Source organism: Arachis stenosperma, chromosome 9, assembly GCF_014773155.1.
Source record: "Arachis stenosperma cultivar V10309 chromosome 9, arast.V10309.gnm1.PFL2, whole genome shotgun sequence".
NCBI classification, from domain to species: Eukaryota; Viridiplantae; Streptophyta; class Magnoliopsida; order Fabales; family Fabaceae; genus Arachis; species Arachis stenosperma.
Window position 1 is genome coordinate 129003525 of NC_080385.1, and position 22853 is coordinate 129026377.

A 22853-nucleotide genomic window follows, 5' to 3' on the forward strand; every position below is an offset into this window, starting at 1 on the left:
ATAATAAATTCTGCCTACCTTTAAACTTTTCTCACTTAAAAATAAACAATTGATCATAGATAAATACATTTCATACCAAAGTATAGACTTCAAATTCCAACCTCTTAATTATTAAAACATCAAGTGATAAGATGCTGGCTGACAATCAATTAGCTAGTTAGACTAATCGATTAATGCTAGATTTTTTAACTGGATATGCGAGTGTGAACACGGAACACTTGTTATTAATTATATTAAGACCGTACAAATTAAAGAAAATTAAAAGTGTGTAAAAGTGTGACCCCTTGAGAATTATAAATAGGGATAAGGTATGCAGCTAGCAGAGGCACACCAAAACCGCACAAGAAGAGTTGGTTTTTTTTTCTGGTTCTTTAATTAATCTGAGAGCGCTAAGTAACTCTTGTTCTCTTTTGAGGTTTGTGATAATGTCAAACACAATCGGAAGCCCTCAATTCCGTGGAATAAGGGAGAAGCCAGGAGAGTCTCATGCAGGAGTTCCACTCGTATCCACTGTCACCCCTCATCCGGCAATTCCACCCCTCCCAGCCAATTGTGCTCCTCCAATAACGCCGCTGAACCCATTCAATGTGCCTAATGATGATTTCATCTCCCTCAACATCAGCCCCATCCATGACACTCAAGCAATCAGACATGATGTCGATTCTCTTTTCAATGTTCTGTCTGACATTGTTATTAGCACCTCAACCGACTCTCTTGACTTCCAGGTCCTCATAACTAACTAACTAACTAACTATTATAACATTGTACTGCATTTTAATGTGACTCTATATTTATATTATTGTTTATTTCTGAATATTATTATTATTTCAGCAAGTGACCATCGATCTTGGGCAAAACAAGGTTCCTCAGGTTCCTCAAGTTGCTCTCCAGCCAGCTTACAACCTTCTCAGCGAGATTGCTTGTCAGGTCAACTCATTAATTACCTACTTCTACAATAACTTAGCTCATTGTATGGTGCCAATCAAAATTATTACATATTTAAGGGGATCTTTGGTGGCATGAACTGTCATGGCTAAAATGGTTTTTATTGACCAACAAATGTTTTGTTGACATCTAACACTTTAATCATTACAAGAAAAATATAAAGTATAAAGTACATGTCCAAAATTTTGTTCACGTGGGTCATTAACTCATTTAATTTTTAGATTATAGTCCTATTTTCACAAGTTTTGTTTATTTTTTAAAATTGTATAATTAATTTTTTATTTTATTATTTTATTACCAACCTTTTTTTAGAAGATATTGATTGATAAGAAAAAAATTTTCTTATTACATGTTTTCCATCGTACTTCACAAACAATAAGTCTTAAATTAATTTGTAAAGAGAGATGTAAAAATCAAATCATTTTAATAAGATTTTTTATAATTAAAATGTAACAATGATGTTAAAAATTTATTTTGTAATCCACTTTTTTTTTTAATTTTAGAAAGTACAAATTCTGCAATAATTTATGATTAAATTAAAATTGCAAAATTGATAAAGCATTTAAAAGTGTCATGTGTTTCTTTCATATTGGACATTTGTTCTTGGCCAGTGGCCACCTTAGTCATTATTTTGGCCTAGCCACCAAAAAGCCGCCTATAAAGATGATTGATGATTGAATTTAAGTATCTTTATGTTTATAGTGATCCCAGAGGTTATAAAGTGTTATTAAAATTAAAATTATATTTTTTTTATAATTTAGTGATTTCTTTAGTAATATTTTTACAAAATATTGTTAAATAATAAAATGTGTTATTTTTATTTTAATAATATTTTTTAAAATATCATAAATATTATAACAATAATATTATTGTCCTTTAAAATTTATTCTTTAATCAACTTTTAAATTTAATTATTTTATTATATTATTTTTTTAATTTTTATTTAATCATATTTTCTAAATTTTAAGAACCACTAACACTTTTATTTAATTTAAATTTTGAAAATACAAATTCTTGGTACTGATAAATAACTACTTTTCTATATATATATGTCTTTTAAAAAATTAGTCATTCAAATTACTCTATTCATATTATTTTATTTTTATGTGTGACTACTAGTGTTTGTCATTGTGTTTTAGTTTTCTTTATTATTATGTAGTTTATGATTGCGATTCTTTATTTTTTTGACAAAATAAATAATAATTCATTTACAACTTTAGTTTTTTTTTTCTTCATTTACTATTTTATTTTTTATTTTTTTACTTTTTATTATTCACAGAAGTTTATTGACATTTTTTATTAACAAAATCTGCAACTTCAATTTTTTTATTCTTTAGTTTCATGAAGAACATGTACCATTATAGGCGTGAGTAGAAGTTAATATTCAACTTTATATTAACATTTCAAAACGTTGATAGCATGTCTCGTATGATTATTTTGTTTATGTTTTTTTTATTATTTTATATATATTCATAACACATCTAAAGTAATAAAGCAACACACAAAATATATATTTTTGATACACATCTAAAATTCATTTAAATCTATGTTTATATTTTTTTTATATAAATAATTTTTAACACATCTAAAATAATAAGATAACATATAAAATACTTTTAGTATACATCCGAAATTCATCAAATTTGTACTTATATTTTCTTAACATAAATATTTTTTTAAACACAAAAAATAACAAAAAATTCATTCTCTTTTGCTACTTTGGTTTTGAGAACAGCTCAATATATATAGCACTTTTTCTACAATAAAATCCAAGAACGAAGTTGTTAAACAAATTTTTTGAGCCACGCATACAAAACTAATAAAATAGAAATTTCCATATACTCAAAAGAAAAGAAAACAGCGTTTGTCATAAAGCAAATGTGGTCGTCACTACTGTTAGACTAATATTTAACCATGTTGTTGTACACATTAATGAACACATTTAAAATTACAAAATTGCTGTATACTAAATAATTTTTTAACACATCCGAAACTCATCCAAAAATAATTGTGTTTATTATTCTTATTAACTAGAATTAAAAAAATTATATATACCAGTTTTAAAATCGAAAAAATGATTTTGATAGAATTATTTTAATTTTAGTTTGGTTAGAGTTTATTTTGATTTCTTATTTTTGTTTTGTTTTGTTTAAATTTAAATTTAAATATTTTAATTTTAAAGAGATATAATTTTAAATTTTAAATATATAAAAAAAATTTAAGATATAACATTTAAAAATAATTATTACAATAAATAATGACTAATTAAAAAATAAATTATAATGAATACTTAGCTGTACCACTTCTATAATCATCCTAATATATGTATATAATATTTTTTTAAAAAATATTATTTTAATTTTAACAATATTTTTTAAAATATCGTAGCCATCGTGGTTACCTTAGTATACGATACTAGAATGACATTCGATAATTATTACAGATGACATGCCACTTGTTTAACACATCAAATGTGCACGAGTCGGTGGTGGGAATTTTTCTGAAGCTGAGGAGTTACGCATGGGATGCTAAAACAGTGATAGCACTCTCTGCTTTTGCTTTGAACTATGGAAAGCCATTGCGACTGACAGTGGCAGAGGAAGCGAGCCCGAGCCAGAAGGAGAACGCGCTTGAGCTGCATCTGTTCACGCTTGCAACAGAAGAGAACAAGCCCGCTCAATCGGGTTCAAATCTTACAAGTGATTTGGTTAAAATTACACTGAAACTCATAAAGGAGATCATCAAATTGGAGAAGCTCTTTGTAAACAAATCATACACTATAAAGCATTTTCCAACTCTCTGCAAAGATCATCGTGCTGTTTATGCTTATTGGGCAATTTTCTCCCTTTTTGCTTGTGCTAATCAAATGTATGTCCGAATTTTAACATCGAAGATGCTCTCTCATTATATTTTTTATATTGGTTAAAATCAAATCTATATTACCACATACAATTAAACTTCTACTTTCATATGTTGGATTGACTCATCAGGAAAAGAGAGGAGATCCAGTACTTGGTTCTTCTTGAGAAACTCAACGTTATTCTGGAGGAAATCAGAATCCAACGAGGTTACGTTATCTTCACACATACTATATAAATAAATAAAGTGGGATGCTAAGGGCAGTAGAATTTGTGATGTTTAGTCATTAATTAGTTATTATTAATATTTTTAATGGTGTGGCATGATATCTAATAATATAAAATTATTCATTTTTCTTTTGATGGTTAAGTACTGGCCAAATTTTAATAAAAATACTAGCCTCCTAGACTTTCTCATAAATAAATGCGACTAACACAACTTTTACACTTTAGTACTTTATTAGTTAACTCGGACAAAAATTAATTAAGAAATTTAACATTTATTTTTTAAATTATAAAAATAAAAAAATTAAATCATTTCTCGTTATTTAAATCTATACTTACTAACTCTAAGGTTTATCTTCTACTCTATTGCAGGGGCATTGAAAGATCTAATTTGGCGTTTAGAGGCCTTCCAAAATCCTTCACCAGGAATTTGGCAACTTCTCAAAGCTCTAATCTACCCCAAGAACGTTGATAAACCTGATAATATAATTGCCAACAATGCTACCAAAGAACTGGTAATTAGTGCGAAAGTAATAATAAAATTTCAACACCATGACATGCCGTGTGTGTTATATATATATATAGATTTGCAAATTTATGTTTTTCTCGTTTCTAATTGTAATTTGGTTCGCCAATGGACAGCTTAACCTGGATGAACTAATAACAACAGAGAAGTTGTTTTTGTTCTTTTCTGGTCTTGACATTGACCTTGAGATAATAACGTCGCTAACATGGATTCACGATTACAAGATAGGTAAGATTGTGTGGGTGCCTGTTGTGGAAGATTGGACCCTTGAAATCAATAAGGAAAGGTTTGAGTATTTGAAGGCTAGGATGCCATCATGGTATGTGGTGGAATATTTCTCACTCATAAAAGGTTACAAACCATTGCAACAAGTGTGGAATTACCAAGGTAAACCTATTGTGGTGGTGGCTGATGCTTATGGAAATGTTTTGAACCAAAATGCACTGCGCCCGATCATTCTGTGGGGCATAGAAGTCTTCCCATTCGATTATGCTACCATCTCATATTTTGTTTCTCAACAATGGAAATGGTTTTGGCCCGCAGCATTTAAAATTCATCCTCCTATTCAAACATGGGTCACGGTAAGAACTACTACTTTTCAATCCTTGCTACTTTTATTTGGGTAGAGTATGTACATATCATTGACACATGAGAACACTACAAATATGCTCAAGTAAAATGATGACGACGACGACGACAACAACAATAATGATAATAATAATACTACGATGAAGAATACTAGAGAATTAGCAATATAGTATTAGCTAACACTATAGTAAGTTATCAAACGAGTTTAGCATAAAGCCCACTAAAAATAAATTTTTGTTAATTTTGAATTTCAGATGTTTTGAAATGAGTTTCCAATAATTTTATATTTAAAGGTTTTAGATATCTTTTTTTATGTTAAATGTTGGCTGTATTGTTACTTGTGCAATATTAGTTTCCTAGATTTTCTTTGATATTCTTTATATTCACATGAGTAGGGGTGTTAAAAACCGAACCAGATCAAATAAAACTGATAGATCGAACTAAAAAAACCGAAAATCAAATAAACCAAAAATTGAAAAAACCGAAAAATTAAATTTTTGTTATTTTTATTTTGGTTCGGTTCGATTTTCGATTCTAATGTAGAAAACCTGAACCAAACCGCAACTATAAGTTAAAGATCCAAAATACCCTTAAATTAAACCTAACCCTAATTGAAGTCGTGTTGTTTGTCCTCCACTTTGCCTCCGACGTTGAATTCGTGATGTCCCTCTAGCATAGCCACTCCCTTGTGGCCACTGACGCGCCGTCATCTCACCATCTCCGATTCTTTTTCCGATATTTGGTTCTTTTTTATTTTTTCCTTGATGTTTGCTTATGATTATTCCATTTATTGTTGGTTCTGTTTTTTGATTCAGAATTTTGATTTTAATTTTTTTAATTTGTTGTTATGATTATTAGTTTTGGGTTATGATTATTTTTTTCTAATAATTTGATTTTTTACCTTTCATTATCTAGGCTCTAATAAAACTGTACATAAATTATTTAGTCATTTGGTTTTTTTTGTTATGATTGTTAGTTTTGGATTACAATTTTTTAGTCATCTGGGTTACAATTATGCACATAATTTCTTTATTGCTGTGGAATTTTATTTTTATGACTCTGACTAAGTAGGACTTGTTTTTTCTTTGAATTAATCCAAAAACCAAAAAACCCGAATCAAATCAAACCGATTTTAATTGGTTTGGTTTGGTTTGGATGATCTTGACAAAATAACCGAACCAAACCGAACCACAATTTTAATAAACGAACGAATCGGATGGCTTTTTCTTAAATAACCAAACCAAACTGCACCGCAAACACTCCTGCACACGAGTCCGAGCTAAGAGAAATACGTCTTAGCCCTTTAAATACAAACACTGAAATATTAAAGGAAATCAATAAATTTGTAGAAAATGGAAAAGTTACAGAAAGCTTAAAAAGAAAATTAAAGACATGGAAAGAATTCTAAATAAAAAAAACTCTTTGCACACTCAGAAATTCGCTGAGGATATCAGTGTGTAAGAGTGTTTTCTGAAACTGAATTTCAACCTCTTTTCCTTCTTTTATTTAACTATTTATAAGACTCTTCAACCAATCAAGACCCAACATATTTTCTATGTGCGTGAATTCTTGAGTAACTGTTCCCGCGCCTTGAATGATGTTATACCTGCCATTGTTTGTCTTTATTTGTCAACTTCCTCACCATTTCGATTATCTCACTTTTCTTTGATGAGCCCTGTCGATCGATCTCGTCTCTCTTGTCGATATGTTCTTTCTAATAAGCTTCATTGTCTTCAAAGATACCAAATGAGTTCCTACCTCGATATTCTAAACTTGTTTTATTTTGACTAACAAATTACCCCCTTAGAATTGACACGTATATCGAGATTAAACTGGAGCTAAAACGTTCAATCCTATCTTGCAAATTTAAAATCCGTAAGCAATTAATTAATTCAAACAAGGCCCACTATAGTACGTTTTCTCATTAATTATGGTTTTCTCTCTCCTGAACATTTACCTTCTCAAGGAAGTCTTCAAATTTTGAAAAAGTTCGAAACCTTCATCTTCAAAAAATCTCATTTCACTTTGCCGTTCTTCTCTAGTAATATTCTTGCATTAACGCCATAGTGATTTCATCTAATCTTCTATTCTCCAACTCCAAAGTTCATCCATTTTCCTTTCTGTAAGTAATTGCTTTCATCTAAAACTCTAGAAACTACATCACCCAAAGACAAAGGGAAACAAATCGCAACTAAAACCTTCGAACAATCTGATTTGCGCATCCTATCTCGAGCTGCAGACATTGTTATTGAGGACCCAATCAATACTACAAATAACAAGAAAATCCTTTTCCCCTTTTCTGTTGAGGATGACATGCATTGTTTTGTCAATACTTTGAAATCCCCTGACCAAGCCAAGAAAGTCTTCCACCATTTTCCTACTGCTGAAGGGGAAGACTTACTTATTAAACAAGATTTTCTTGTATCACCCTTCATCGATAGTAAACAACCTTTCCGGAAGAACCCCAAAATTTCTTTTAAAAATGCCAATTTCCTTATTTCGTACCAAAGGGTTGAATTTGTGAAAGGTGAAGTGATGAGCGGATAATTTGTATACTTTTTGGCATTGTTTTTAGTATGTTTTTGATATCTTTTAGTTAGATTTTAGTATATTTTTATTAGTTTTTATTTAAAATTCACTTTTCTGGACTTTACTATGAGTTTGTGTGTTTTTCTGTGATTTCAGGTATTTTCTGGCTGAAATTGAGGGACTTGAGCAAAAATCTGATTCAGAGACCAAAAAGGACTGCAGATGCTGTTGGATTCTGACCTCCCTGCACTCGAAGTGGATTTTCTGGAGCTACAGAAGCCCAATTGGCGCGCTCTCAACGGCGTTGGAAAGTAGACATCCAGGGCTTTCCAGCAATATATAATAGTCCATACTTTATCCAAGATTTGATGGCCCAAACCCGCGAAGCAATCCGGCCTCAGAAATTCCAGCGTTAAACGCCGGAACAGGATTAAAAGTTGGAGTTAAACGCCCAAACTGGCATGGGAGCTGGCGTTTAACTCCAGAAAATGTCTCTACACGAATTTCCTTGATTGCTCAGCCCAAGCACACACCAAGTGGGCCCGGAAGTGGATTTTTATGTCATTTACTCATCTATGTAATAGTTTTCTATAAGTAGGACCTTTTACTATAGAGTCAGAGAGTCTGGAGACGACATCTGAGTAGCTATCTTTGTTTTATGCTATCTTAGACCTTTGGGAGGCTGGCCATTCGGCCATGCCTAACCTTTGTTCTTATGTATTTTCAACGGTGGAGTTTCTACACACCATAGATTAAGGGTGTGGAGCTCTGCTGTACCTCGAGTATTAATGCAATTACTATTGTTCTTCCATTCAACTCCGCTTGTTCTTTATCTAAGATATCGCTTGTTCTTCAACCTATGAACAAGATGACTGACAACCATTCTTGTTCTACAAGCATTCAAGGCTTTAGTGAATATCTCTTGGATTTCTGATTGCATGATGCATGGTTGATCGCCTGACAACCGAGTGCTCGTCTGACAAACGAGCCAGCCATTCCATGAGATCAGAGTCTTCGTGGTATAGGCAAGAACTGATGGCGGCATTCAAGAGAATCCGGAAGGTCTAACCTTGTCTGTGGTGTTCTGAGTAGGATTCAATGACTGAATGACTGTGACGTGCTTCAAACCTGTAACCTACTGGGCGTTAGTGACAGACGCAAAAGAGTGATTCTATTCCGGTAGGGGAGGGAACCAAACCGGTGATTGGCGGCACTGTGACAGAGTGCTCTGCATTAGCTTTCACTGCGCGGATGGGAGGTAGCTGCTGACAACAGTGAGACCCTACACAAGTTTGCCATGGAAAGGAGTAAGAAGGATTGGATGAAGACTGTAGGAAAGCAGAGAGACGGAAGGGAAGGCATCTTCATACACTTGTCTGAAGCTCATACACCAATGATATACTTAAGTATCTCTATCTTTACCTTTTATGTTATTTTCGTTTATCATCATCATATACATTTGAGTCTGCCTGACTAAGATTTACAAGATGACCATAGCTTGCTTCAATACTAACAATCTCCGTGGGATCGACCCTTACTCACGTAAGGTTTTATTACTTGGACGACCCAGTACACTTGCTGGTTAGTTGTGCGAAGTTGTGTAATGCCATGGTATTAGGCGCACCAAGTTCTTGGAGCCATTACCGGGGATTATTTGAGTTGTGAAAAAGTATTGTTCACAATTTCGCGCACCAAGTTTTTGGCGCCGTTGCCGGGGATTGTTCATGTTTTGAGCAAGCTTGTGGTAACATCAGATGCCAAGATCCGGCAACAACATCAAGTTCTTGGTGTTATTGCCCGGGATTGTTTAGGCTGGACAACTGACGGTTCATCTTGTTGCTTAGATTAGGTATTTTTTTTCGAAATTCTTGAAGGTGAATTCTAGAGTTTCATGATGATTTGTTGAAATCTGGCTGGCTGAGAAGCCATGTCTAATCTGATTGGACCGAGGTTTCAACTTATCACCACAAGAGCTTGTTGATTTCGTATCAATCTTGCTCTTGGAGCAGTGATTTGCTAAGATTTGGCTGACCTTTGGTCATGTCTAGTGTTTTGGACCGAAGCTTTCCTTGGAAGCTTGGCTGGCTGTGAAGCCATGTCTAATTCCTGGACCGGAGTCTTAGACTAGCATTGCACTGATTCCTGGAATTCTCATTAAGAATTTTGATGCCTTTTTCCACTTAATTTTCGAAAAACACAAAAAAAAAAAAAATTTATAAAACCATAAAAAGACCAAAAAGATTTTATGTTTCTTGTTTGAGTCTAGAGTCTCATCTTAAGTTTAGTGTCAAATGCATGTTTTTGTTATAATTTTCGAATTCATGCATATATTTCTTGTTTTGATCTTTGAATTCTATTGACTTGAAGTATTTTGTGTGTCTCATATGCATTCTCATATTGTTAGTGTCAGTAGTGCACAAAATGCTAAGTTTGGTGTCTTGCATGCATTGTTATTTGATTCTTGTTGCATTTTGATTAATAGAAAAATCCAAAAATATTTTTAATTTGAGTCTTTTCAAGTCAATGATACAAGGAATTGAAGATTCAGAACCAACTGCAGAGGAATTATACAGAAAAAGCTGAGCATTCAAAAATGCCCAGTGAAGAAGGCAGACTGGCGTTTAAACGCCAGCCAGGGCACCTGGTTGGGCGTTTAACGCCCAAAAGGGGTGCATTTTGGGCGTTAAACGCCAGAATGTATACCATTCTGGGCGTTTAACGCCAGGATGGTGCCAGGGGGAAGATTTTGTTTTCAAAATCAATTTTTCTTAGTTTTTCAAATCAAATCTTTTTCAAATCAAATCTTTTCAATCAAATGTTTTCAAATTCAATTTCTTTCCTTTTAAAAAGATACTTACCAACAATTAATGATTTGATTGAACATCACAAGATTGTTGCCTTTTCTGTTGAGAGAGGTTTAAATGTTTCAATCATATCTTTTCTTGTTAGGCAAGTCATTAATTTTCAAAATCATATCTTTTCAAATTGTTTTCAAATCATATCTTTTAAAAATGTTTTCAAATCATATCTTCTCAATCACATCTTTTTAAACCCATAACTTTTCAATTAAATCTTTTTAACCACATCTTTTTCAAAATAGTTCTCAATCAAATCTTTTTAATTTCTAATTTCAAAATCTTTTTCAAAAATCACTTTATCTCTTTTCCACTTTGATTTTCGAAAATCAATTAACATTTTTCAAAATGTTTTCAAATTTTTTTAATTGAATTTTCGAAAATTCTCTTCCCTCCTTCCCACATCCTTCTATTTATGGAGTACTACTCCTTCTAAATGCACAATTCGAATTTTATCTATTAAAATTCGAATTCTCCTTCTCCTTCTTCTTACTATTTCTCTTTTCCTCTGACATTTCAAGGAATCTCTATACTGTGACATAGAGGATTCCACATTCTCTTCTTCTTTTTCTATTTCTTATGAGCAGAAGCAGAGACAAAGGCATTCTTGTTGAAGCTGATCCTGAACCTGAAAGGACCTTGAAGAGAAAGCTAAGAGAAGCCAAAGCACAACTCTCTTTAGAGGGCTTGACCGAATTCTTCAAGGGAGAAGACATGGCAGCCGAAAACAACAACAATGCCAACAATGCAAGGAAGGTGCTTGGTGACTTTACTGCACCTACTCCTGATTTCTATGGGAGAAGCATCTCTATCCCTGCCATTGGAGCAAACAACTTTGAGCTAAAGCCTCAATTAGTTTCTCTAATGCAACAGAATTGCAAGTTCCATGGACTTCCAATGGAAGATCCTCATCAGTTTTTAGCTGAGTTCTTGCAAATCTGTGACACAGTCAAGACTAATGGGGTTAACCCTGAGGTCTATAGGCTGATGCTATTCCCTTTTGCTGTAAGAGACAGGGCTAGAATATGGTTGGATTCTCAACCTAAAGAAAGCCTGGACTCTTGGGAAAAGCTAGTCAATGCCTTCTTGGCAAAATTCTTTCCACCACAAAGATGGAGTAAGCTTAGAGTGGAAGTCCAAACCTTTAGACAAAAGGATGGAGAATCCCTCTATGAAGCTTGGGAAAGATACAAACAATTAATCAGGAGATGTCCTTCAGACATGCTTTCTGAATGGAGCATCATAGGTATTTTCTATGATGGTCTCTCTGAACTATCCAAGATGTCTTTGGATAGCTCTGCAGGAGGATCTCTTCATTTGAAGAAGACGCCTGCAGAAGCTCAAGAACTGATTGAAATGGTTGCAAATAACCAATTCATGTACACTTCTGAAAGGAATCCTGTGAACAATGGGACTGGTCAGAAGAAAGGAGTTCTTGAGATTGATGCTCTGAATGCCATATTGGCTCAGAACAAAATATTGACTCAACAAGTCAATTTGATTTCTCAAAGTCTGTCTGGAATGCAAAATGCACCAAACAGTACTAAGGATGCTTCATCTGAGGAAGAAGCCTATGATCCTGAGAACCCTTCCATGGAAGAGGTGAATTACCTAGGAGAACCCTATGGTAATACCTATAATTCTTCATGGAGAAATCACCCAAACCTCTCATGGAAGAATCAAGAGAGACCTCAACAAGGTTTCAATAATAATGGTGGAAGAAACAGGCTTAGCAATAGCAAGCCTTTTCCATCATCTTCTCAGCAACAGACAGAGAGTTCTAAGCAGAATAATTCTGACTTAGCAACCATGGTCTCTGATCTAATAAAGACCACTCAAAGTTTCATGAATGAAACAAGATCCTCCATTAGAAACTTGGAAGGACAAGTGGGTCAGCTGAGCAAGAAAATTACTGAACTTCCTCCAAGCACTCTCCCAAGTAACACTGAAGAAAATCCAAAAGGAGAGTGCAAAGCCATCAATATGGCCGAATTCTGGGAGGAAGAAGAGGCAGTGAACGCCACTAAGGAAGACCTCAATGGGCGTGCACTGGCCTCCAGTGAGTTCCCCAATGAGGAACCTTGGGAATCTGAGGCTCAAACTGAGACCATAGAGATTCCCTTGGACTTACTACTGCCTTTCATGAGCTCTGATGAGTATTCTTCCTCTGAAGAGGATGAGTATGTCACTGAAGAGCAAGTTGCTAAATACCTTGGAGCAATCATGGAGCTAAATGACAAGTTATTTGGAAATGAGACTTGGGAAGATGAACCTCCCTTGCTCACCAAAGAACTGGATAACTTGTCTAGGCAGAAACTGCCTCAAAAGAGGCAGGATCCTGGGAAGTTTTCTATACCTTGTACCATAGGCACCATGACCTTCAAGAAGGCCTTGTGTGACTTAGGGTCAAGTGTGAACCTCATGCCCCTCTCTGTAATGGAGAAATTAGGGATCTTTGAGGTGCAAGCTGCAAAAATCTCACTAGAGATGGCAGACAACTCAAGAAAACAAGCCTATGGACTTGTAGAGGATGTTCTGGTTAAGGTTGAAGACCATTACATCCCTACTGATTTCATAGTCCTAGAGACTGGGAAGTGCATGGATGAATCCATCATCCTTGGCAGACCATTCCTAGCCACAGCAAAGGCTGTGATTGATGTTGATGGAGGAGAGTTGATCATTCAAGTGAATGAAGAATCCATGGTGTTTAAGGCCCAAGGATATCCCTCTATCATCATGGAGAAGAAGCATGAAGAGCTTCTCTCAAAACAGAGCCAAACAGAGCCCCCACAGTCAAACTCTAAGTTTGGTGTTGGGAGGCCACAATCAAACTCTAAGTTTGGTGTTGAAACCCCACATTCAAACTCTAAGTTTGGTGTTGGGAGGTTCCAACAAGGTTCTGAGCATTTCTGAGGCTCCATGAGAGACCTCTGTCAAGCTAGTGACAGTAAAGAAGCGCTTGTTGGGAGGCAACCCAATGTTTTATAATTAATTATTTTCTTTTGTTATTTTATCTTTTTTGTAGGTTGATGATCATAAGAAGTCATAAAAATAATGAAAAAAGCAAAAACAGAATGAAAAACAGGAAGAAAAACAGCACACCCTGGAGGAAGAAGCTGCTGGCGTTCAAACGCCAGTCAGCCTAGCAGATGGGCGTTTAACGCCCAGTCTGGCACCTTTCTGGGCGTTTAACGCCAGAAAGGGGCACCAAACTGGCGTTAAACGCCAGTAAAGGTATAAAACCTGGCGTTAAACGCCAGGAATGGGCACCAGCCCGGCGTTTAACGCCAGAATTGGCCCAAAACGTGGATTTTGGTGCCAATTGGTGCAGGGATGCCTTTTCCTTGACACTACAGGATCTGTGGACCCCACAGGACCCTACTACAGGATCTGTGGACCCCACAGGACCCTACCATCACTCTCTCTCTTCTTCCCCCATTCACCAATCACCTCAACACCTATCAAATCCCATCTTTCTCTTCACCACTCACATCCATCCTTCATAAAACCCCACCAACCTCACACTTCAAATTCAAACCACTTTCCCTCCCAAACCCACCCTCAAATGACCGAACTTTCATCCCCTCTCTCCTATATAAACCCCTCTTTACACCCTTCATTTCCAACAACCTAAACACCACTTCTCTACCCCTTTGGCCGAATACACCTCCATCTCCCTCTTCCTCATTTCTTCTTCTTCTACCCCCTTCTTTCTTCTTTTGCTCGAGGACGAGCAAACATTTTAAGTTTGGTGTGGTAAAAGCGTTGCTTTTTCGTTTTTCCATAACCATTATGGCACCAAAGGCCGGAGAAACCTCTAAAAAGAGGAAAGGGAAGGCAAAGGCTTCCACCTCCGAGTCATGGGAGATGGATAGATTCCTCTCAAAGGTGCATCAAGACCACTTCTATGAAGTTGTGGCCTTGAAGAAGGTGATCCCCGAAGTCCCTTTTTCACTCAAAAAGGGTGAATATCCGGAGATCCGCCATGAGATCCGAAGAAGAGGTTGGGAAGTACTTACCAACCCCATTCAACAAGTCGGAATCTTGATGGTTCAAGAGTTCTATGCCAATGCATGGATCACAAAAGAACCATGACCAAAGTGTGAACCCGAATCCAAAGAATTATCTCACTATGGTTCGGGGGAAATACTTGGATTTCAGTCCGGAGAGTGTGAGGATGGCGTTCAACTTGCCCATGATGCAAGGAGATGAGCATCCTTACACTAGAAGGGTCAACTTTGATCAAAGGTTGGACCAAGCCCTCTCATCATGAGATCCCTGAGACACCTCAAGGGATGCACTTTCCTCCACACCACTATTGGGAGCAACTGAACACCTCCCTAGGAGAATTGAGTTCCAACATGGGACAACTAAGGGTGGAGCATCAAGAACACTCCATTATCCTTCATGAGATTAGAGAAGATCAAAGAATCATGAGGGAGGAACAACAAAGACAAGGAAGAGACATTGAGGAGCTCAAGCACTCCATAGGACCTTCAAAAGCAAGGAAGAGCCGCCATCACTAAGGTGGACCCATTCCTTGATTTCCTTGTTCTTTATCTCTCTGTTTTTCGAATTCTATGCTTTATGCTATCCATGCTTGTGTCTTATGATCATTAGTGTCTTAGTGTCTATGCCTTAAAGTTATGAATGTCCTATGAATCCATCACCTTTCTTGAATAAAAATGTGCTTAATTGAAAAAGGAAGAATTGCATGAATTTTGAATTTTATAATAGTTTAATTATGATGATGTGGTGGCAATATTTTTGTTCTTTGAATGTATGCTTAAACAGTGCATATGTATCTTGAATTTGTGGTTCATGAATGTTGGCTCTTGAAAGAATGATGAAAAAGGAGACATGTTATTGAGGATCTGAAAAATCAATAAAATGATTCTTGAAGCAAGAAAAAGCTATTCAAAAAAAAAAAAAAAAAATCGAAAAAAAAATTCGAAAAAAAAATCGAAAAAAAAAAAAAGAGAAAGAAAAAGAAAGAATAAGAGTTGTGATCCAAGGTAAATAAGAGTGTGCTTAAGAACCCTGGACACCTCTAATTGGGGACTTTAGCAAAGCTGAGTCACAATCTGAAAAGGTTCACCCAATTATGTGTCTGTTCAAGAATCATCATACTTCACTAGGAGAATCATTAACACTATCTGGACTCTGAGTTCCTAAAGAAGCCAACCATTCTGGATTTCAAAGGAGAGATTGAGATGCCAAAACTGTTCAGAAGCAAAAAGTTAAAAGCCCCGCTCATCTAATTAATACTGATCTTCACAGATGTTTTTGGAATTCATTGCATATTCTCTTCTTTTTATCTTATTTGATTTTCAGTTGCTTGAGGACAAGCAACAATTTAAGTTTGGTGTTGTGATGAGCGGATAATTTGTATACTTTTTGGCATTGTTTTTAGTATGTTTTTGATATCTTTTAGTTAGATTTTAGTATATTTTTATTAGTTTTTATTTAAAATTCACTTTTCTGGACTTTACTATGAGTTTGTGTGTTTTTCTGTGATTTCAGGTATTTTCTGGCTGAAATTGAGGGACTTGAGCAAAAATCTGATTCAGAGACCAAAAAGGACTGCAGATGCTGTTGGATTCTGACCTCCCTGCACTCGAAGTGGATTTTCTGGAGCTACAGAAGCCCAATTGGCGCGCTCTCAACGGCGTTGGAAAGTAGACATCCAGGGCTTTCCAGCAATATATAATAGTCCATACTTTATCCAAGATTTGATGGCCCAAACCCGCGAAGCAATCCGGCCTCAGAAATTCCAGCGTTAAACGCCGGAACAGGATTAAAAGTTGGAGTTAAACGCCCAAACTGGCATGGGAGCTGGCGTTTAACTCCAGAAAACGTCTCTACACGAATTTCCTTGATTGCTCAGCCCAAGCACACACCAAGTGGGCCCGGAAGTGGATTTTTATGTCATTTACTCATCTATGTAATAGTTTTCTATAAGTAGGACCTTTTACTATAGAGTCAGAGAGTCTGGAGACGACATCTGAGTAGCTATCTTTGTTTTATGCTATCTTAGACCTTTGGGAGGCTGGCCATTCGGCCATGCCTAACCTTTGTTCTTATGTATTTTCAACGGTGGAGTTTCTACACACCATAGATTAAGGGTGTGGAGCTCTGCTGTACCTCGAGTATTAATGCAATTACTATTGTTCTTCCATTCAACTCCGCTTGTTCTTTATCTAAGATATCGCTTGTTCTTCAACCTATGAACAAGATGACTGACAACCATTCTTGTTCTACAAGCATTCAAGGCTTTAGTGAATATCTCTTGGATTTCTGATTGCATGATGCATGGTTGATCGCCTGACAACCGAGTGCTCGTCTGACAAACGAGCCAGCCATTCCATGAGATCAGAGTCTTCGTGGTATAGGCAAGAACTGATGGCGGCATTCAAGAGAATCCGGAAGGTCTAACCTTGTCTGTGGTGTTCTGAGTAGGATTCAATGACTGAATGACTGTGACGTGCTTCAAACCTGTAACCTACTGGGCGTTAGTGACAGACGCAAAAGAGTGATTCTATTCCGGTAGGGGAGGGAACCAAACCGGTGATTGGCGGCACTGTGACAGAGTGCTCTGCATTAGCTTTCACTGCGCGGATGGGAGGTAGCTGCTGACAACAGTGAGACCCTACACAAGTTTGCCATGGAAAGGAGTAAGAAGGATTGGATGAAGACTGTAGGAAAGCAGAGAGACGGAAGGGAAGGCATCTTCATACACTTGTCTGAAGCTCATACACCAATGATATACTTAAGTATCTCTATCTTTACCTTTTATGTTATTTTCGTTTATCATCATCATATACATTTGAGTCTGCCTGACTAAGATTTACAAGATGACCATAGCTTGCTTCAATACTAACAATCTCCGTGGGATCGACCCTTACTCACGTAAGGTTTTATTACTTGGACGACCCAGTACACTTGCTGGTTAGTTGTGCGAAGTTGTGTAATGCCATGGTATTAGGCGCACCAAGTTCTTGGAGCCATTACCGGGGATTATTTGAGTTGTGAAAAAGTATTGTTCACAATTTTGCGCACCATGAAGCTTGAAAATTACAGGGGATTCATGATCTCCTTTGACTCTCCCATTTTCCACCGACCATGCATCATTAGATGATTGGTGCTGCACTATGTTTCTGGAACAAAACTATAAACAACTTTCATCTTCCATGCGGGATGGTTGGCCCTGCACTCTTCGATGTGGTAGCTATTACTGGGCTTCCGATGGGCAATCCTATAGCTATGTTCGATATGAAGCCCAATCAAACATACAACATCATTGAGAAAAACTCTTATGGGGAGTTTATTAAGCACAATATAGGAAAGGCAAACACTCTTGTTATTGAAGACGAATGTGTGACCTTTTTTATTATTGGCTAAATGCTGTTGTTTTTTGTTCGAGGAGTACCTCAATGCAAAAATTCTTCATTCATTATCTACTTTGCTTCATGAAGGGTACAAATTCAATTTATTCAAATTGCTTTTGGAAAATCTTTATGGCGAGTTAGGGCAAATGGTCGATAGTCTTCGGAAGAAGACTTCAATCAGCGCAGAGGGCCCCTTTTGGTTATTACAACTTTGGCTCAATGCCATCTTCGAAAAACACATGAAACAAGGGTGAATCACAACTTCTGATAAACAAAACATTGAAAGTTTTTGATTGATCACCTTACAACCAGATTTCAAAAATGCACATTCGATCGATGAACTTTTTTGGAAAGCATTTTTGAAATTCCACTCATGCAAAAGTTTTTGAAATGAAGACCTAGTGCTTGCCCCTTTTGCGGATTGAAGATGTGGACCATCATAGTTTCAACGCCATATCCTTTTAGACGATGATAGTCATGGTTCGAACAACAATAACCTGGTCCAACTTTCTTGCCATTGAAATATTCCCAACGGGAATTCCTCAATACAAAAAGGAACAATTCAATGTAAACCTTCATGCCCTACATTATGTTGCCAGACAAATGAGTTTTTCACAAGCAATTCCAGCCCCCTTTCCAAGGAAATTCCCAGCTCTCTGTCATGTTACCTTCAAATCGAAAGAAGATATTAAAAAATATCTTGATGTCAGCGAGAAAAATAGAAGCCACTATTCTCCTCTATCTTTTGTTTATAGCGACTTTGTTACCAAGTCTTTCATCGAATGGTGGGATAATTATTACTCTCAATATGATTGTTCATTTGACGATATTATGAAGAGGTCGATAAAAACATATCCTGGTACCTCTAAAGATCCCCACAAAAAGCTCTAAAGAGAAAAGTAGAGACATCGAGATAACAAAAACAAAAGGTACAAAAAACTTCAACTAAGACTATGACAGAAAAAAGGTAAAATTTAGTTAAGTCTTCTACCTTCCTCTTTTCTATATTTAACAGTCTTCTATTTTAAAGTTCTTGTCTTGAACCTTTTTCTTCTTTATCACAGAAGCAATCTTCCAGTAAAGACTCTTCTGATAAAAGTGCTAAACCCTCACCAAAACAAGATTCCTCTAATTCAAGTGATTCCTCTTCTGCTTCAAGCAGTTCTGAATCGAGTAGCACCTAAACAAATACTCGTTCCCACCATTCTGAGCTAAGAATAACCACGAAGGTAGATTCCATAATTATTATAGCAATAAAGTTATCGATTGGCTCTTTAATAACTTTCTTCTTTTCTTTGATATGAAAAAGTTTGATATACCTCTTTAACAACCTCCTTCCACTTCACCAGCAAAGGTCATTCTTGATCAAGGGAGGGATCACCTTTCGAGATCATTATCTAGTGGTAATGTAATCTCTCAATATCTATCGACTAATAGGGACACACAATAATCCGACAAATGAGTGACCAAAGAAGTTGTTTCCCCTATTATAGATGTCGATCGTCCAACCATCGAAGAACACACCTCAAAGAAATCGAGCCAAGAAAAATTCCCACAAGTTCAATTTATTAATGATATATCCTCTTCTCCACAGATCAATGTCGATCTCACTGTTAACTGATCTCCTTCAAAAGAAAATATCTCCTTTGCAAAAAATATTGAAAAAGGGGGCACATCTCTTTCATGCTAATCCAGAAAGTCAAAATTTTTTCTTATTCGATCAATCAACTTGGGCAGCATTCGAAACAAACCCCTGAAACTCAATAAATTCCTCAAACCACTATTTCTAGTCCACCAGAGACTGACTTAGCTGAGCTCCTTGCTGCCATGTCCCATATTTCTTATAACTCCGATTCCGACCATGGAAGGAATATTAGAACACGAGCTCCCAAAAGAACTTACTCCTTATGCTATCAAAAGGTTTTCTACTCTTCTTACTTTCCTGACACATACCATCGATGAGTGGATAAATTGGAATGACTTGAATGCAACTTTTTCGGATATTCTGAGTTCTACTCTCGAGTAACAAGTCCCAATCAAATTTTCAAAAGTGGTGAAGAAATTCGAAAAAATTGCCGATAACCTTTTTATCTCTCATAACAAGTTGGTTGAAGTAAAGAAAGCAATGACATACATTGAAAAAAAAATCAACAAAGGTTGACACTTTTCATAAAGAAACACAAAAGACTTATAAAGAATATGAAATCAATGTTGTTCATGCTGCCAGCACTCAAGCTCGATTTGCTCAACGCATAGAAGAACTCGAAAAAAACTTGCCCAAATATGTGAAGAAGAGGCTTTACTAGAGGGGCCTTACTTGAAAGCTCAAAAAAGGAAGCCAGATCTTTTTTGAGATATTTGTGAGATGAAAAATGATTTGGCTGACCTCAGGAGAGGATATGAGAGACTGTGGCTTGAAGAACACGATGAGATGACTGTCTATAGTTCTTATGACGAAGAAAGAGTACGCCTTTGATTTGAATTGGAAGACCTATTAGAGCCTTATCTTTGAAGACTTGGGATGCCAAGTTTTAATTTTGTTGGTTTTCTTTTTGAATACTTCCGAAACTCTTCACTTGTTATTCATTGCTTTCTTATATATATTAAACATTATTCTCCCAACATTGATACCGCTTTAAATACTTTCCATTAACTGATTTGACCTCGATGCCGGAATCGATATTTTTAACGTTATATATATTTCCAGAATATAAGTCAAAAACATGAAAAGGGCCTTACTAATTATGGGACCATTTACCATAAAATTTTGATTTTTTCTTCATTAGTAAAATAACCTTAAGGACCAATTCACCAACTTGAAAACACTTTTCTTTTACTCGTCGATTATAATTGCGGGCAACATTCTCCTTTTGATGGATAAGATTTTTGAGTGCTAAAATACGTTCACTATCCAAATCATTTAATTCATCAAACATCGCATTCCAATAATCCTCAATCGGCAACTCATTTTGTCTCATCATCCTTATAGTATTCAAATTAAAATCCAAGGGTAACATTGCGTCATGGCCATACACTAATTAATAAGGCGACATGCTCGTCGAGCCTCTTGGTGAGTTTCGATAAGCCCATAGAACTTGACTCAGAGTTTCATGCCAAGAACGAGGTCTCTGACTAATTTGTTTTTTAATCAAATTTATTATAATTTTATTTGCAGCTTCAACCTGGTCATTTGCTTGCGCATAATATGGGGTTGAAGTTTACCATAGTTATACCCCCTTGATGCTACAAAATTCTTAATACGTTGACTAGTAAACATGGTACCTTTATCAGTACATAAAGTTTGAAAAATTCCAAATTGATGAATTATATACTCTTCCACGAAATCAATAACTTCATTATGACCAGCTTCTATCAAGGGAACGGCTTCAACCTACTTTGTGAAATAATCGATAGCCACCATAATGAACTTATGATTTTTTATTATGGAAGATAAATCATTCCAATTAAATCTAAAGCCTAACCTCTAAATGGCCAAGGTTTTATAATCGAATGCAATTCAAAAGCATGAATTTGTTGTATTACACCATGTTTTTGACATTCCTGACATGCTTTAGCATACTCGATGCAATCTTTGATCATTGATGGCTAATACACTTGATCACATCGAAGAAGCCATTTTATTTTTTCACCAGGCTAATGACACCACATATACCTTCATGAACCTCTCCAAAGGCAATCATTCTCTCAGATTGGCTTAAACATCTCATTAGACTCCCTTTGACACATTTTTTTATATAATTTGTCCCCTAATACCATAAAGTTCATCGACTTTATTTTATCCTTCCTATCAATTCTTATATTAGGATTTTTCAAGTATTTAGCTATTGATTTTCTCCAATCATCATCATCCCAATCATCAATAGCCAACACTTCCCTCTCTCCAACGGGTACGAAGACTTGTTGGATTTCTATCAACCTTTCTAAAGTCTCAGGAAGTACTTTGTATTGCGATACAATTTGAGCTAGTTCATTATCCACTTCATTTTAAATTCTTGGAATATGAACCAAAGACACCTTTCGAAAGGATGCTAATAATTCCCATGCTGTCGACAAGTATTTATGTAATTTTTCATTATGGCACTTAAATTATTTTGATGGCTGTTGTAAAACTAACTAAGAATCTACCAGAATTAAGAATTCTAATGCCCCTTTGTTAATTAAAATCTCTAGTCCCAATATCAAAGCTTCATATTCAGCTACGTTATTAGAGCATGGATATTTTAATTCAAACAAAAATTTTGATGGCATCCCCTTTGAGGATATAATCAGAATGCCAACACCAGCAACATTTTTATGTTTTGATCCATCAAAATACAATCTAGGTCCAATTTCAATGTCGACGATGTTTGCCACCTGGTCATTGAGATTATTCGGCTGCTCCACTAGAAAATCTGCAATGACATGATATTTAGTAGCCTTAGTTGCGACATCTTGTAAATCGAATTCTGTCAATCCAAGCATCCATTTCGCCAATCGTCCTCTCAACATTGGATAAGACAACATGTATTTTACCAAATCGGTCTGTGCAATCACTCTTATAGTTTTTGCAACCATGTAACATTTTAACTTCATACAAGCATGGTAAAGAGAGAGACATAACTTTTTAATTGGAGAATATCTTGTTTCGATATCGGACAAGACTCGACTCAAATAATAAATTACCCTTTCGCATCTTTCTTCATCAGCTTGCACTAACATCTGTTCAATGGTGTTTGTCAAAGCTACAACATAGAATTTTAATGGTTCAAAAGGACGAACAGTTGCCATTACTGGGGCTTTTGACAAATAGTCCTTTATTAATTCAAATGCCCTTTGATGTTCATCTATCCACACATATTGGGACTCATCTTTGAGTTTGACTAAGGGTGAAAAAACACAAGTTCAACCAGACAAATTGAAAATAGAAAATTTATCTTCT

General features: G+C 35.8%; 1 protein-coding gene and 1 non-coding gene across 3 annotated transcripts; one reads left to right on the plus strand and one right to left on the minus strand.

Annotated features, from left to right (window-relative positions):
• The first annotated feature begins 343 nt into the window (after positions 1-343).
• LOC130948138 (protein SIEVE ELEMENT OCCLUSION B-like) lies at positions 344-8471 on the plus strand. 2 transcript variants are annotated; one of them, XM_057876858.1, is made up of 7 exons: positions 344-725; positions 832-927; positions 3389-3813; positions 3936-4012; positions 4401-4543; positions 4671-5135; positions 7828-8471. In XM_057876858.1, exons 1-7 carry the CDS (start codon positions 426-428, stop codon positions 7840-7842), a joined length of 1521 nt encoding a protein of 506 aa, XP_057732841.1. In that variant the 5' UTR covers positions 344-425; the 3' UTR covers positions 7843-8471. The 2 variants fall into 2 exon arrangements, with proteins under 2 accessions (XP_057732841.1, XP_057732840.1); XM_057876857.1 differs by lacking the exon at positions 7828-8471 and having other exon boundaries at positions 4671-5357.
• A 3174-nt stretch (positions 8472-11645) lies between these two features.
• Positions 11646-11753, minus strand: LOC130953568 (small nucleolar RNA R71). Its single transcript, XR_009075738.1, has one exon. It is a non-coding gene; the product is annotated as a small nucleolar RNA R71 (small nucleolar RNA).
• Positions 11754-22853: the final 11100 nt, after the last annotated feature.

Coding starts and splice junctions, on each gene's coding strand:
- LOC130948138 (XM_057876857.1), top strand. CDS start 426: ATGTCAAACACAATCGGAAGCCCTCAATTCCGTGGAATAAGGGAGAAG. Junction 4,013..4,400: donor GGAAATCAGAATCCAACGAG/GTTACGTTATCT, acceptor ACTCTATTGCAG/GGGCATTGAAAGATCTAATT. Junction 4,544..4,670: donor ACAATGCTACCAAAGAACTG/GTAATTAGTGCG, acceptor GCCAATGGACAG/CTTAACCTGGATGAACTAAT.